The sequence below is a fragment of the Sebastes fasciatus genome, chromosome 10 (assembly GCF_043250625.1).
Source record: "Sebastes fasciatus isolate fSebFas1 chromosome 10, fSebFas1.pri, whole genome shotgun sequence".
Classification (NCBI taxonomy): Eukaryota; Metazoa; Chordata; class Actinopteri; order Perciformes; family Sebastidae; genus Sebastes; species Sebastes fasciatus.
In genome coordinates, this window is record NC_133804.1 from 651,269 (window position 1) to 669,115 (window position 17,847).

The 17,847-nt window shown below is 42.2% G+C and overlaps 1 protein-coding gene across 1 annotated transcript; it reads left to right on the forward strand.

Annotated features, from left to right (window-relative positions):
- The first annotated feature begins 735 nt into the window (after window positions 1-735).
- Window positions 736-17,665, forward strand: rab33a (RAB33A, member RAS oncogene family). Its single transcript, XM_074647687.1, has 4 exons — window positions 736-1,131; window positions 9,168-9,308; window positions 12,239-12,319; window positions 12,413-17,665. The coding sequence occupies exons 1-4, from the start codon at window positions 736-738 to the stop codon at window positions 12,635-12,637; spliced, it is 843 nt and encodes a 280-aa protein (XP_074503788.1). The 3' UTR covers window positions 12,638-17,665.
- The last annotated feature ends 182 nt before the right edge of the window (window positions 17,666-17,847 follow it).

The following is a 17,847-nucleotide window of genomic DNA, read 5'->3' on the forward strand; positions in this document are numbered from 1 at the left end:
ATTATCGTATTAACTTTGGCAGCCCTAACTGCATTATAAGTAAAAATCCTGCATTTAAAATCTATTTAAGTAAACATACAGAAGTATTATTAGCAAAATAACACTTAATTCTATATTATTATAGCCCATATGACTGATGATACTGATGCATCAATGTGTAAGCAGTGTTTTAGTATTGTAACTGGTCGAAGTGGACTGGGTTGTGTCATGATTAATGGGCAGGATAGAAAAAAAGAAGTGCTCATATAGTGACCACATCGCACTGTCAATGGGTTTTTATGGTAAAAATATAAAAAACATTCTGTATATATTTCTATATAGCTGTATGTATATGTGTGGATCCTGGTGAGTTTATAGTGATCCTAAGGCACTTTATATTACTTTTGGCTCTCCCATTGTGTCACCATAATATTTTAATTTAATTTATGGGGAGTTTATTGTCCCTAATATCATCATTTTTCATCTAGTGGTAATAATTAAAATAATAGATTATTATCTTGTTGTATTTATGCATCATACTTCTAGACTATAAAGTGTGATTTTGTTTTTCAGTGCTTCTCCCTTTAAGGCCACACTGAGCTGCTGAAGGAGCTGGTCTCCTCCTTCCTTCCTCATCCTCCTCTCCCCTCCCTTCACTCATCCATCCATCCATCCGTCCACCTCCACCCCCTCACCTCTCCTCTCCTCTCCTCTCCACACACGCACACCGACTTGCGCATCGCCTCCTCCGGCACAATGACCAACGATTCCCCGGAGGAGGAGACCCGAGCTCCGGGCGGAGGAGGAGGAGTAGGAGGTGGAAAAGGAATCACACGAAGGAACCGAGCGGACGACAATGTCACCATCCTGACATCCTCCATGGATTTACAGAGAGCCGGCCGGAGCCGAGCCAGCAGCAGCACCGATGCCGCCCCGCCGAGCATCACGTCCTCCGTGGACCTGAGCAGCTCCTCCCTGGAGCTGAGCATCCAGACGCGGATCTTTAAGATCATCGTCATCGGGGACTCCAACGTGGGGAAGACCTGCCTCACCTTCCGCTTCACCGGGGGGAGCTTCCCCGACAAGACCGAGGCCACCATCGGCGTGGATTTCAGGGAGAAGGCGGTGGAGATTGAAGGGGAGACTATCAAGGTAACAGAGGGGCTGGATGTTGATCAGTGGTGTTTCCTCCCCCTCTTCATCCTCCTCCTCTTTTCTTTTTGTTGATCAGCTGCAGCTCAGTCTGCCAGGAGATCACACAGGGCCTATTCTTTCATTTGATGCAAATCAACTGTATTTCACAACACTTTTCTTTAGGGATATTCTTTAATTCAAAAATGTGATTTTACATGTTGGAGACATGCGTCCTTGTAGTCTAAAGGAAGAACAATGAATGTCATTTGTATGGCCTAATTGATATGTAAATGGACTTGCATTTCTATAGCACCGACCACTCAAAGCTCTCTACACTACATGTCAGCATTCACCCACTGATGGCAGAGGCTGCTAAGGTGCCAACTCTGCCCATTAGGATCTAATCTAAATACTCATTCACACACTGATGGCTAATTTGGGGTTAAGTGTCTTGTTCCTTGTCTTGTTCGAACCACCGACCTTCCGATTGGTGGACAACCTGCTCTACCCTCTGAGCCACAGCCACCGTATGTGGGGAACATATTTCTATGGAAAATTGATGTTAATGAAATGTCAGCTGATACTGGAACCATTTCAACATGGAGGCTATTAAGTCATTTGTTGATTGGAAAACAGTGAAATCAATTAGAAACGTTGTGCTCCTGAAAACAACTCAGGGCTCAAAGGATTAGTGGAGCAACAAAAAATCCGTAACTATTTTAATGTTTGATTAATCATATAGGACATTTTTAAAGCAAAATCCAGAACATTACCTGGTTCTAGTTTATCAGTTGTGGGGATTTGCTGCTTTTCTTTGTGTTCTATGATGGTAAATTGAATCTACTTTGGGTTTAGACTGTCAATTGGACAACAAAAGCAACTTAAAAACATCCACTTGGACTCAGGGGGACTGTGATGGCTATTTCCCCATTTTTTGGGGCTGTCAATCGATTCAATTATTTAATTGCGATTAATCGTATGATTGTCCATAGTTGATTGCGATTAATCGCAAATTAATCACACATTTTGTATCAGTTCAAAATGTCCCTTAAAGGGAGATTTGTCAAGTATTTAATACTCTTATCAACATGGGAGTGGACAAATATGCTGCTTTATGCAAATGTATGTATATATTTATTATTGTAAATCAATTAACAACATGAATCAATAAAAAATATGCTCCAATCATAACATGGCAAACTGCAGCCCAACAGGCAACACCAGCTGTCAGTGTGTCAGTGTGCTGACTTGACTATGACTTGCCCCAAGCTGCATGTGATTATCATAAAGTGGGCATGTCTGTAAAGGGGAGACTCCTTTGAAAATGGCCATGACAGTTTTTCCTCACCAAACTTTAGCACAAGTTCACAGCGTTATTTACCCTCCTTCACACGCTATGACATGGATTCCTCAGGTTTTCTAGTTTCATACAATACCAGTATCTTCACTCTAGCTTTAAAACTGAGCCGCTACGACCTCCAAAAGATGGATTGTGTTAATGTGTTTAAGGCCTTGTAAAGGAAATGTTTGTTTCTAAACACATTATAAATGTTGGAAAAGAATGACTGTGAACATTGTAGTACCGGATTGTGGAGTTAGACCGTTAAACTGTTTTTCGCCAGTTTTGTGTTCAGGATTTTTGTGGGCGGGGCTGAAACCATGGCTCGTACTCCACATTTCCACAATCAGGAGCTCAAACTGAGCGTTTCAGTCAGAGGGTGAAAAGAGGTGCTGCAGTAAAGCTTTTTTTTTTTTACATTAAAGCATGTAAACATGTTCTGGCAGAAACACCAAATAAAAGTATGCACCTGAAATGAACATAATAGGTCCTCTTTAAACCCAGAGATAAAATAATAATACATTTTATTTGTATAGCACTTTTCTGAATACTCAAAGACCCTTTACACAGATAAAATGATCATAAAATCAGCTGTCCATTGTTGGACTGTAGTGTATGACATATCATATCAGTAGTCACAACAAATTCTACACAAGTACAACCAACATAAGAAATAGGCCATAGTACTGTAATGGTATCCTGGTAATTGCTGAATTAAAATGTAGCCTAATGATTTCCAACATCCTTAGTAGTGATGCTTATTGGCAGATGTAGCAATTTAAGTGTATCAGTACTTAGTTGAAGTATCATGACAAATAAGATGAGTCAATATATGATCATATGACCTGTGACTAAATATTAGGCTTTTTATTGAGCTCTCTGTTGTGTAATGCACACACCTTCCTCCTCCTCACTGGGCCAGGAAGTGTGCGTGCATGTGTGTGTTCCCTTCCCCCCCTTTCTGTCTCAGTAGAACAGTCTGTTTGCAACCTCCAGATGCCCCCTAATGCTGACTCCCAAACACTGAACACTACACCTGTTAGGTCAGCGTGTCTGAATCATCGAGATTCTCTTCAAAATGCATGCCATACACATATAGAATGATCAGCATTGTGAGAAAGTGTCAGGTATTTTCATATGTAAATTGAAGTAAACCTGCACTTTACTATATTCTACTGTTGCTGGTGAGGTAATGTTGGTGAATATCGGTAGATTGCATCAGGATGGGGCAATAAATCAAGATTCTGTTATCTAAATTAAGCCTGTTCATGTAATCAACTCTTGTGCTGTAGTTGCTGGAAGTGCAGGCATTGTGTTCTTCTTCTTCTTAAAGGTCCAGTGTTTAGCATTTAAGGGGATCTATAAGCAGAAATGGATGGCCACCGTAGTTCTCAGACGCTTTGGAAAGAGAGGATTGACCAGAGTATTCAGTTGGTTGCAATCTGCAACCTCATCACTCGTGGCAGTTCGTGAAACAGTCACAAAATGTAATCCATTTGATTTGTGTGCATTCGTGACACAAATTTCCCCTTTTTTTCGTGCTTTTTCCTACGAATGTCCAACAACATGTGACACGTGACAATTTCCGCTCCAGTTTTTTCAAAATAAAAGAACTTGGTAAGGCTTGGGCAACAAACTACTTACTTAGGTTTTGGAAAATATCGTGGTTTGACTTCAAATAAAACCTGAAGTGGCGTAACTTGACAAATAAATCAACTTTGACACCTTGTTTCACACGGGACATGAACACCAGTCTCCTGGGCAAAAGTCCAGTGTTTTTTGACCCACCCATCCAACCCCGACTTCCTTCCTACGTGGCGTTCGCCGCTCTCTATACCCACCGGGTCACAATTACGTGGATTACGTACAAATTAATTTCGTGCTGACGATCACGGAAAAAATGGGAAATTTGTCTCTATGTACACGAATCAATACATTCAATTTCGTGACAATTTCACGAACAGTTGTGCGACTGGGCTGCACCGCTAGAGGCCACTAAATCCTACACACTGGACCTTTAATACTCCTTAAAAACTATTTTTTCCCCCCTACTGGTCTTTCATTTTGTTGTGGGTATTTATGGTCCCCAGAGGATGACTCCTCATGATTTGGTGACCTCCTGACCTTTAAAGCGGAACACAATTCCACTTGCACAGAAGAAGTATCAGGAATGGACACTTTCAATCAAATTGCCACATTTACTCCCACAAGTCTGCCTTCAGCATCAGAACAAATTGAACATGTTTAGCCCCACTTTGGTAGGGCTTTAAAGAGCAGCAAAGCTCTCAGTGTGTTGGCTATTCTGTTCAAAACTTTGGTGTTGTAGGATGTGATGAACACTGCAGCTTCAAGAGCTGCTAGAAGCAAGCTGGAGTAGGCCTATTTAGAGATATGACACTTGTGAGAAAAGGATTTATTACCAGCTGCGACAGCGTAGTATTGTTTTCACATTGTGAGTCTGTGTGTGAGTGAATCAAAATGTTCCTGGCCCGATTTGGCATCATGGCTGGTGTGATGCCATCACAAGATGGTCTCTACTTTTATCTTGTGCCCTATAATTTGTGTCAACACCGGTGGTTGTATTGTGAGACCTGAAGGTTTACAAGCAGGCAGGTGTTTTAGATCCAGCAGGATCCAGGATCATTTATTGCTATAGCTGAGTCAGGAAGTTCAAATCTCTGCCATATTTATGTGTGTCATCCAGATGGTAATTTCATGGCCTCTAGAGTGAACGCTTTCATTTTACATTGTTGGAGTAAACTATGTCACTGACACAGGAGAGCTTTTCAAAAGGTTATGAACCAACTCCATGGCAGCACAAGTCAACATTGCACTCCCAGTTTACGTATTACAGGATGAATATAGAGTATAATAAAAAAGTGTACATAGATGTAGCTGGGTGAGTCTTTTTCCTCTCCAGTTCTCTGGCAGGTGAATAAAAGCAGCACACAGATTGGCAACGACAAATGTTATAAGCTGCAGGAGACTAAAAATAGCAGAGCAGAGCACTAGGTATACAGAGTAAGGTGTCAAAATAATGGTAATGATTCTCAAGTTTGAGATTCATAGCTATTGACGGGCAGAATTCCGTCCACATGCAGAGATTCTACAATGATTTTGTCTGAATTTGATCTATACTAGGAAAAGAAAGTTCGGAAACTTGTATTTGGTGGATTATTTCTCTGTTGTATCAATGCTAATGGTTATTGTATTTTACATGGTTGGAAAGCCTGTTTATTTACCTTCACAATGATGTGCTAATTGTAAGGATCATGCATTTGTGGGATGAGCAGCACAGCTGATTATGTGGGGAGCGCCCAACATTTTTTTCCAAAATGCTCTGCCAATGGTAAACAGTGTATTCTCATAAGGCTACCAGGAAGCCTGCAATGACTGCCCATCACCGTCAGGCCCGCTGGCGCTGGTGTCGACAACACAGACAATGGAACCTGAACATGTGGGAGAATGTCATGTTCAGTGATGAGTCCAGGTTCTGTCTGCTAAAGTTAGATGGCAGGGTCAAAGTATGGAGACGACGTGGAGAACGCTATGCTGATTGTTGCACCGATGGAGTAACAGCTTTTGGTGGGGGCAGTGTCATGGTGTGGGTCGGCATCTCACTCACTGGCAAAACAAGGCTTGTCATCATTGAAGGCCATCTCAATGCAGGGAGATATCGGGATGAGATTCTGCAGCCAGTGGCGATCCCATAGCTCCACAATCTGGGACCTAACTTCATCCTCCAAGATGACAACGCTCGCCCCCACAGAGCCAGGGTTATCACAGACTACCTCCACAATGTGGGAGTAGAGAGAATGGAACGGCCTGCCAAGAGTCCACACCTCAACCCAATTCAACACTTGTGGGATCAGTTTGAACGTGCTGTATGTGTTAGAGTGACCAACACAACCTCGTTGGCTGACCTGCAACGAATCCTGGTTGAGGAATGGAACGCCATCCCACAGCAACGTGTGACCCGGTTGGTGACCAGCATGAGGAGGAGGTGCCAGGCTGTTGTGGCTGCGTATGGATCTTCCACCGCTACTGAGTCTCCTGACGGTGTATTAAATGAATAAAGTGTAAAATAGCCAGTATGTCTTGTTTGTTCCTTGTTACTGAAAGAGAGTTCAATCATCCAATCCACCAAACAACTCAAAACAAGAGTCAACACCAACAGGAGAATACACTGTTTACCATTGACTGAGCATTTTGGAACATTTTACTTGGGCGCTACCCACATAATCATCACACAAATGCATGATCCTTACAAGTTGGACATCATTGTGAAGGTAAATAAACAGGCTTTCCAACGATATAAAATACAATGACCATTAGCATTGTATCAACAGAGAGATAATCCACCAAACAAAAGTTTACAAACTTTTTTTTTCAAGTTTATTTCTTCACATTTAAGATGGTTTGAAAAGCACACTTACAAGTTGTTACTAAACCATAATTATAAATGAGAGAATATTGACTGTATATATAGATGGACGACACGTCTCCACTTCCTCCCACTGTACAAAAGTGAAGCCAAAATATCCTGGATACAGGAGCTGCCATCTTGAGATTTTTCATTTGGAGCCAGAGTCTGCACAGTAGTGATCGGGGGTTTGGCCCTTGTGCCATCTGCTAACTAGGAGGGGATGGGATTTATGACCTATACTGCAGCAGGCCACCAGGTGGCGATCAAGATGTTATATCTTCAATCTTTATATACAGTCTATGTTTTAAACCAAGACATTGGTTTAAAAAGACACTGACACTGACGAGAGGTCTATAAACTATATAAAAAGCCTTATCATCATTTCTATGAGAGCTGTTTTGTGCATTATCAATTTTCTCAACTTGCTGTCAAATTATCGGGCACACAGTGCTCAACAAAGACCAAGCTTTGATGTTATGAGCTGCATTAAATGCAGCATTCAACATCTGATGCTAAATATTCAGGCTTGTCCTTTCAAATGGTAATAGCTGGGTCCTTTTTCACTACAGGCCTGGCTGAGTGTTGGGCGACGTCCATGTAGATACAAAATGCTTTTGAGCAATTGGAGCACAATATACAGTTCAGCATGTGTGACCTAACATGAGCCATAAATAATGTTTACTCTGTCTGCATTCTGACATGGCAGAAGGCCTGTCATTTTTAGGTGAAATCAATACCAGTACTTCTCTTGTGCGGGGGAGGGGGGGGGGGGGGGGGGGGGGGGTAGCTCCCTTCCTCTTCGTCCCTCTGGTTAAATCAGAACCATCAAATGCTGCAATTAGGATTACACGGCTGTTGAGTAGCTCCACATGCTGCACAGGTGTACTGGCTGAGGAATAGGGCTAAAGTGTGACAGTAATATGAGCTGAAGAATACAGCACTGGAAGCAAACAGCACTATATTTAGCTAGATGAGATGTTGTAGGATCTGACTCACAAGTTCCTCAGAATATGAAGTAATCTAAGAACAGGCAGTGAAGGAACTGCAGTAAAACACATTGACATTGTTGACTAGTGAATAACACTCCTAACATTTAATAAAACTGATTAGCCAGCCTGTACACATTGTGGCAATGGGTCCAAATGTAGTGTTTGTGTTTCTCATTGGGGTTGTATGAGGTATTTATCCATAGACAGTGTATTATTAGGTAATACACTGACTATGGAGAAGTACCTTATACAACCCCACTTCAAAACACCCAAACTATCCCTTTAATTTCAGCATACATCAATAGACCTGCCTGAGGCCCTTGTAAATGATTAAGCAGAAAAGCCCATCATGCTATAGAGTAGTGCTCTCTTGAGACCCTATAGCCAGGAATATCTTAGCACTCTTTCCTGTTGACATAGTACAGTACCATTGTAAGCTCTTATAAGCTTAGACTACTCATTGTAGCCAGATTCATATTTGTAGTTGTATTCTAACTTAACGAGATTTTTGTATACGTAATAAGCTTTGTTGTCTGGATTCTGTCACTCTGGATGCTGTGACATGATGTGTTTATGACTAGTCTGGATATTCTGAAAACCACAAAATACAGCTCGTACATAGATATTCACTCTTCCTCAAGCTTATCAAAACCAGTGGGCAACCTCCGGGTCTGAAAAGTGAACCCAATGCAGAAGTGCCTTAAACCTGCATTCTCTCTAATAGACAGCAGAGGGCGACAAAAAGAAGTCTGATTGTATAGAAGTCTATGAGAAAATGAGCCTACTTCTCTCTTGATTTATTACCTCAGTAAACATTGTAAACATGAGTTTATGGTCTCAATCACTAGTTTCAAGTCTTCTTCAATACAGCATGATGTTCATTTAGTAAATTATGGTCCCATTTAGAGTCAGATAGACCATAAAGCAGGGGATGCTTTAGGCTACCTTGTGATTGGCAGGTTGTTACCCCGGCGTTGTTCGGTCTGGGAGTTGTTCACGTTTTGGTTTAACAACTTTAACCCTTCTGCAGTGTGTTTTCACTTCATGAAAGTTAATTGTAACATTTTGGTTGCCTAAAATGTCTTAATCAGCATTCCATTGTACCTAGCTCCACCCTTTTTTATCACTTCTGGTTGCAAAAATGATGGTGACAGCCAAATACCAAGATGGCGACGCCCAAAATGCAGAACTCAAGGCTTCAAAACTGCAGTACACAAACCAATGGGTGACGTCACTGTGACTACGTCTTCTTCTTATATACACTCTATGGTCAAAACACAGTCTCACCTTTTCTCTACAGGTGCAGGTATGGGACACAGCAGGCCAGGAGCGCTTTCGTAAATCCTTGGTGGAACACTACTACCGCAATGTCCACGCAGTAGTCTTCGTGTACGACGTCACCAAGATGACTTCCTTCCGCAACCTACAGACATGGATAGAGGTTGGTAACTGGCTCAGTGCATTGAAAAACAACTAAATAGTCTTTGTCAGCGTAGAGAGACTCGAAGGAGCACAACCCATGTCTTTCTCACAGCCACTACCTAATGTTCTCCTGAGCATCATCTTGAGCATCACCAGCATCTCTCCAGTGCTCCCACTGGTTCAACCCCAAAACAATTTATCAGCCGTGAGTTAATACTGCGATGTTTCCATCACAAGGCGTGGTTTGCATCTCTAATGCTAATGCTGCGACAATTCTAACCACTGCCATGAGCAAGCCGACAAACAGGTGCACCGTGGCTTCACTTAAAATGAGTCATTCAAAGTGGTTTGTGTAGTTGTGTATGTAGGAAAAATCTTTCCACTGTATGCTAAAATACTCCAACTACTATTACAACTTCTGTGGCTACTATTTATTGTAATAATAATTACATTAGTCATTCTTCGTTACTAAAGTTGCAGTCGCGGACTGCGGCTGCCTGAGGGACAGGGGCGAAAAAAACTAAATGGCCTAGAGGGTACTTCATTGTTTTTCTCTACTGGAAGGGCACCCTAGAGGGTACTTCATCGTGTTTTCTCTACTGGAAAGGTACCCTAGAGGGTACTTCATTGTTTTTCTCTACTGGAAGGGCACCCTAGAGGGTACTTCATCAGATTTTCTCTACTGGAAGGGCACCCTAGAGGGTACTTCATTGTTTTTCTCTACTGGAAGGGCACCCTAGAGGGTACTTCATCATGTTTTCTCTACTGGAAGGGCACCCTAGAGCGTACTTCATCGTGTTTTCTCTACTGGAAGGGCACCCTAAAAGGTACTTCATCGTGTTTTCTATACTGGAAGGGCACCCTAGAGGGTACTTCATCGTGTTTTCTATACTGGAAGGGCACCCTAAAAGGTACTTCATCGTGTTTTCTATACTAGAAGGGCACCCTAGAGGGTACTTCATCGTGTTTTCTCTATTAGAAGGGCACCCTAAAAGGTACTTCATTGTGTTTTCTATACTGGAAGGGCACCCTAAAAGGTACTTCATTGTGTTTTCTATACTGGAAGGGCACCCTAAAAGGTACTTCATCGTGTTTTTTCTACTGGGAGGGCACCCTAGAGGGTACTTCATCATGTTTTCTCTACTGGAAGGGCACCCTAGAGGGTACTTCATCGTGTTTTCTATACTGGAATGGCACCCTAAAAGGTACTACATCGTGTTTTCTATACTGGAAGGGCACCCTAGAGGGTACTTCATCATGTTTTCTCTACTAGAAGGGCACCCTAAAAGGTACTTCATTGTGTTTTCTATACTGGAAGGGCACCCTAAAAGGTACTTCATTGTGTTTTCTATACTGGAAGGGCACCCTAAAAGGTACTTCATCGTGTTTTTTCTACTGGGAGGGCACCCTAGAGGGTACTTCATCATGTTTTCTCTAGTGGAAGGGCATCCAAGAGGGCATTTCTGCTGCGGTTTGTTCGAACATGGGGGCACTAAGGGGGGGTGACCATGCCCCTGAGTCTACAGGTGACAAGTTGCATCAGAAGTAGTAATAATAATAAAATAAGTACTAGTTGTATTAGTAGTAATTAGTAGTCGTACTAGCAGTAGGCGATTTGTTATATAGTTTATAAAAATTGTTTATAGAATATTATAGACCCGTGACAAGACTAACAGGATGGGACTAAGAGAAAAAGACCAATTACAAAACCATCTTCTACTTCAGCAACACGGACAGTGACATGGATTTATCAATACACAGCACAGTCAGTCTACTGATATTTCAGAGCCGTGGTCGAGGCCATAGATTCTAACACAAACCTCAGTCAGATAAAGAATCAATGAATCAGGCAGACTAGATTAACATATTCTAGAGGATGGAGAGGGGGAATGGCATTTTGGTCATTTTGCTAACAAGGGGGATGGTATCACCCACAAGTCGCCTACTGAGTATTAGTAGTAGCAAGTAGCTGAATTAGGCGGTGGTAGTAGCAGTATTAGTAGCAATTAGTGGTATCAAAGTTAATAGTAGTTGTAAAAAGCATGGGTGTAATTAATAATACAAATTTCTGGATCCTGGTACAATGCATGTGTCTTACGATGGCTTACTGGGACACTTTAATGGAAGTGAGTCATCGTTAGTAGTTAGTGAGTATTAGCAACAGTTTTATAATTTGGTAAAAAACCAGTACTACACATTAGAACTTTAGCAGGAAACTGGCAGAACCAGATATGTCATATAAGCGTGCAGGACGGTGCAGTCCCGTGGATCTGATGCACCTTCATTATGCCGAGGAAAATAACTCTAGATACAGCTATTAGAATCTAAATGAGGGCTATTTAAGTGTTCGTATTTGGAAGTTGATTTCCCTACCAAAAAAATTATCCTCTGATTTACAGACGCCTATACATCCATGGCCACAGACTCATTGGCGTTTTCAATCCAAACTGGCGGCAACGCTACCGCAGCGCCATCTAGCGGCTGCTGTCAAAAAAAGCACCAGAGTTTTGTCTCTTTGCTTCTATAATTTTTGGTGTAACTAGCTGTTGCAGACGTAAAATATGTGACTAATGTGGAATTTATGCCATGTGAGCAGAATGGAAAGAATGGTATTTATGACTGAGTCCTTCACGCTTTATTCTAGCGCTAGATTTTGTAGCAGATATAAACACGCTGTGCAGACTTCATATCTCCTTTTCAGTTGGCTGAATCAATCCTACTAGTGTATTGGATTTTATTTATATTGAGCTGTTGGGAATGGTGACCATGCAGCCATTTTGGCACAGGCAGTTCTTTTCACCAAGTGGAACATATTGTAGCTGTCATTAATTCCTCGTATTTACAGCAAAGAGGCTTATTCCACTTAGCTGCTCCTATTTATGGTCACATATCATATGAACATGGCTACAGTTTATAAAGTTAATAAAGCTATATTCTGTTCCGTTCCAGGAGTGCAATGGCCATCGGGTCTCAGCATCAGTACCTCGAGTCCTGGTGGGAAACAAGTGTGACCTCGTGGACCAAATACAGGTGGGTGTACTAAAGCGAGGACCACAATATAATACTTCATGTACCTTCCTAGACTGAATTAGGATTTACAACCAAACACTTGTGCTTTCCCAGGTGCCATCCAACACGGCGTTGAAGTTTGCCGACTCCTACAACATGCTGCTGTTTGAGACGTCGGCAAAGGACCCGAGGGAGAGCCAGAACGTCGACTCCATCTTCATGTCGCTGGCCTGCCGTCTAAAGGCCCAGAAATCCCTGCTCTACAGAGACGTGGAGAGAGAGGACGGGAGGGTCCGACTCACACAAGAGACTGAAACAAAGAGCAATTGTCCTTGTTGAGGAAAAGGAGGAGTGGGAGGCATAATGGAAGGGGAAGAGAGAAGAGTAGCTGTACATGTCGAGGAAGAGGAGGCAAAGGGTGATGGGAGAGTGAGTCTAGTATCTTTTAAATTAAGTGCAACTTTTCTGGTTTAGGAGGAGGATGGGGGGGTGAGGCTGACACTATAAGAGCAATGTGTTTCAAGGTAGAGGAGGATGGGGTGGAAGTGGTAACGCTTGTGCATCTTGAGGATGGGGAGAGGGAAGGAGAGAGGGTGGTGAAGTTGAGACAATGTTGCCTTTTAGACTAGGAATTCTTCCATTTATTCAGACATACACAGAAACTGAGTAAATATACTTTCAGCGTGCCCAGTGCACAGGCAAACACAACACAAGCGATGAGTCATTTGTGGATCTACAACAAACAGTCTTGATGCAAGGCTGCTGTTCCTAAACCAGCCCTGGTTTGGTGTTTTAGACAGTCATTACTAACAGCAACATTCTGTGGTAACACAGTCTTATTTTTGCTGCCTTGTCCTTATTGATTTTCTTCCACATCCTAGCTGAAAGCAGCATTTCACAACCTATTCTACTGCCTTAAAAAGCTGCCTCTGTCTTGGTTTGACAGTAAGAACTCAGACAGGCAAAAGTAGCATAGAGGTTTCGAGTATTTTAACCACTCGATATGGTTTATACAATCAACCAAACACTGACAGCCTCTTACTGTATGTGGAAATATAAGCTATTTTAAAGGATGAATGAGACTCTTTGTTTGTCTCAGAATTTTAACGTACCTGATATCTATCTGGGTCAATCCTTCACAAGCAGGACAGTTGACATAAAATCACTGTGAGATCACAAATACAGGGGGGAGATGGGAAAACACTTCCCATAGCGAGCGTTCCCAGGTCAGACGAGATATATAATCTCTCCAGTGTTTTCTGGGTCTACCTTGGGGCCTCTTACCAGTTGGACGTGCCTCCAAAGGAGGATCCTGATCAGATGCCCGAACCACCTCACTGGCCCCTTTAGAGGGGAAGGAGCAGCGTCTCTACTCCGAGCTGCCTCCGGATGTCTGAGCTCCTCACCCTATCTCTAAGGCTGAGCCACCCTACAAGGAAACTCATTTTGGCTTGTATCCGCGATATCATTCTTTCGTCCACTACCCAAAGCTCACGACCATAGATGAGGATTGGAACGTAGATGGACTGGTAAATTCAAGTGCTTTGCCTTCCTGCTCAGCTCCCTCTTCGCCACAGTGGTCCGGTATAACTGCAGACACAGCACCGAACCGCAGGTCCATCCCCTGCTCCATTTTACCCTCACTCGTGAACAGAGACCCCAAGATACTTATACTCCGTCGCTGGGGGCAGTGACTCAGTCCCAATCCGGAGGACGCAATCAAGGATTTTCCAGCAGAGAACCATGACCGCTTCACACTCAGCCGCAAACCGCCCCAGTGCTGCTGGAGGTCACGGCTTGATGAAGCCAACAGAACCACATCATCTGCAAAGAGGGCCCCAAACCGGACATTCTCCACTCCCCAACTGCGCCTTGAGATCCTGTCCGTGAAAATCACAAACAGGATCGGTGACAAGGGACAGCCCTGGTGGAGGCCAACACCCACTGGAAACGTGTTTGACTTTGTGCCGAGTATACAGACACAGCTCTCACTTTGGTTATACAAGGACTGGATGGCTCGTAACAACGACCCCGGTACCCCATATTCACCTATATACACACATATATAAAAAAGTCCAAGTGAGTTAAAAGAACCTATGTAGGAAGACAACAAAGTTTCCTAAAAGCGGAGTATCCAGAGATTGTCAGGCAGCATGTCACATATTGATTTAGAGGCTGTAAGATCCTCTTACCCTTATGCAGGAGAAATGCACTCTCCTACAAGAAGGGCCGTCAAGCAGGGCTGGACTGGCCATCTGGCATACCGGGCATTTTCCCGGTTGGCTGACGTCCTTTTGGGACGACATATGTCTTTCTTCTTTTTTTTTGGACCATAAAACAGGTAAATCGGCCCATTTCTTTTCCATAATTGACACTGGGCAGGCCCAATGGCTCTGTGCCGGGCGGCCACAGTGAGGAGGAGGGATAGAGAGATGAGGGAGGGAGTGTAGAGTTTGCGGTAAGCAGTTATGGGCTGCCTGGCTCAACATTTGTCATGAGAGATGAGCAGTGCTCGAAGTGGACCAGTACGTAGTGGTACGCAGTATTTTACTCATTTTACTCCTTTGCGTACCGTGACTTTTTCATGCGTACCGGAGTTTCTCACAAGCTGCCGGTACTCTCCTCTGCCCTCTCCATATCAGGTTCTCTGGGAGATTCCTAATGGTGATACATAACGGCGCAGAGTATTTGCGCCGCGTGGGTTCGCGTAGGGAACGGAAGCGACGCGCTATTAATCACCGCACGAGCTCGGCCAAAATGCCAGGGCCGATCTTTTGTCCCAGTCCAGCCTTGTCGTCAAGGCGAGGCTCCTATTTATCATCTAATCCTGATGTAAACATATCCCCTCTATGCTTACCCTCTGCCACAGTGGCTTATCCAACTTTTCCTTTGTGTACAAATGCAAAAACACCCAGTGTGTGACTTCGAGATAGCCAGTCAGCCACAACAATTCCATGTTCTGTAATGAACATTTTCCAAATAAAGGCCTGTCTGTCTGTCTGTCTTAGATGATGTGCTCTGCACATCAGTATCACTGCCTCCAGTCTCAGAGAGAACAGGAAACATGATAGAAAACTGTGACCCCTCTATAGATACTGGATATATTTATACTGCTGTGGTATGAATGGACTTAAAAGCCTGGTGTCTGTCTAAGGGAAGAGTCCAGGCTGCATGAAACACTGTAGAAAGCCATATTTATTATTTACTGTATGCAGTGTACTTTACATTAAAATAGCTCTCAGCTGGGTTGGGGACGGAAGAAAAAACTGTACATAACTCAGTGTTGGAGCTCCTCTGTAATAAGGCATCAATCCACACGCCTCACTGTGATGCTGTAACTTTGATATAGCAGCACACTCACCATATCTCCCCTAATTGTAACACTGTAGCCTACTTTTGCAATTCTATAAATATACTTGGATGCCATAGGTGAAAAAAAAAAAATCTGATCAGTGAGCAATTTAGATTGGTATTCCCTCCAAGCTGACAGTCTGATGACCTAATTAATTCGTCCCATTGAGCCATTTAAACACTGTGCAAATCCAAGTGAAATCGATAATCTGAGCCGTATCAGGTTTTGTTGATTTTTATTCAGAAATTCTTCCAATTTCAAACATGTTTGTATCAGAAGCAGCAGGATCAAGCAGCAGGTACAGGTGACTAAAATTACATTAAAATACCAGGAAAAGCTCTATTCCTCCTCATTGTATGTACGGGCTAGACTATGACATGCAACCCAAAGCCATAGGTTCAACAAAAGCTGGGCAAAAGAACCCAACAAAACTAGGATAACATCCATTCATCCATTTTCTTAAACGCTTGTTCTGTTCAGGGTTTGCCGGTTAGATTGTTATCAGGTCATTAAATGTGCGTTATCAGTGGTCATAAGCCTCATAGATGTGGGTCAGTAGGGTCCTACTATACCCACTAGTAGGTGTTGTAATGTATTCACATGGTCAATCACCGAAAGAAGGAATAAAAGAGACGACAGCGACATCTAAGTTTCACTTTAACTTTTGAAACGTAGTTATTTCAAGCCAAAACACGGTGTATTTCCCTAAACTTAACTAAGTGGTTTTATTGCCTAAACATAAAGAAGTAATTTTTACATCATAGTCATTCAGTTTTACAATGTGTTAGAACGTGTTGCTTTTAAGTTTCGCTTTCACTTTTACAACGTAGTAGGCATAGCAGGCCCCTACTGACCCACATCTATGGTGCTTATAATGACGGATAACACACATTTAATGGCCTGATAACAGCTGAATCGGGTGTCAGGATTGGGGGGGGTGGGGTCATATCATGTCATATCCCAGCACATTAGTATGTGAGAGGACGGGTAGACCCTACACCTGTTTATCTGTTAACAAATATCTGTGGCTCTGTTTACCATTAGGTTAGCATAACCTGGCTAATCTAGTCGCTGTAATACATGTGAGACGACTGTACTAGCCTAATGAGAAGAAAAGTGTGTTGTGGGAAAAAAGAAGAATGTGCCTGCATTTCCTTCATAAACTTAGCAGATCTGAATAAAATGGCATCTGACTTGGTTTCAAATCATTGTAAAAAAAGAAAGGTATAATCAAGTTAGCCTTGTAATTAGCTTTGATCACGCATTACAGTTATGAATTTCACATACTGCCTTAAAGCTAGGGTTAGTAATCTTAAGAAACTACCAAGAGTACACTAGATTTAAAAAATGACCCAACCTAAACAGGAAGACTCCGGTGACGCGCAATGAGTGCACGGGCAGAGTGTACACAGGTAGTCATAACTGTCGGGATATAGCTAATGAGAATTTCAACAAGTATAACAAAAAATATTTTTGAAGAAGATTACCAACTCTAGCTTTAAACTTTCTCTCAATTTTTTGTTTTTTTAAACATTTGAAATCATAACCAATTTGTATTTTATTCAGTTCTAAAAGTCAAGAATACAAATGTACAGTATTGCTTGCCTTCTGTTTCCTCTGTACATACTATGTTTTATTGGTTATATTTTGCTGGGGATTCATGCAGTTGATTTGCGTCTTTTTTAATTACCCATGTTTGCTCTTAAAGGGATGCCTTGACATTTTGAAATTCACTCTAGTATTTTTGTTTATCTGCAAAAAGTCACAATGTTGAGAAAAATGGTTTCTGTAATCTATGTGGCATTGATAGATATCAGTATGGGGAATGGGTCTTTGTGAGATCAGGGCACAATCTCTTGAGATGAAATGATTGGCTGATCGACAGAAAATTAATCAACAACTATTCTGATTATCAGTTAATTATTTAAGTGATTTTTCTTCCTCTGGTATCAGCTTCTCAAATGTGAATATTTGCTTGTTTCCTTTGTCTAATGACAGTAAACTGATTATCTTTGGGTTTTGGACTGTTGGTCTGGCAAAACAAGACATTTGAATAAGTCAACTTGGGCTTTGTAAAACATGATTGGCATTTCTTTCACAATTTTACATTAAATCGATTAAACGAGATAGTAATCAGCAGATTAATCAATAATGAAAATAATTGAGAAATACAGAAATAATTCTGTAAATGTGATGC

What these genes read in the sequence shown, in the direction of transcription:
- rab33a (XM_074647687.1), top strand. Translation starts at nt 736, where the DNA reads ATGACCAACGATTCCCCGGAGGAGGAGACCCGAGCTCCGGGCGGAGGA. An exon ending in TTGAAGGGGAGACTATCAAG is followed by an intron (nt 1,132 to 9,167) that starts GTAACAGAGGGG and finishes TTTTCTCTACAG; the next exon opens with GTGCAGGTATGGGACACAGC. An exon ending in ACCTACAGACATGGATAGAG is followed by an intron (nt 9,309 to 12,238) that starts GTTGGTAACTGG and finishes GTTCCGTTCCAG; the next exon opens with GAGTGCAATGGCCATCGGGT.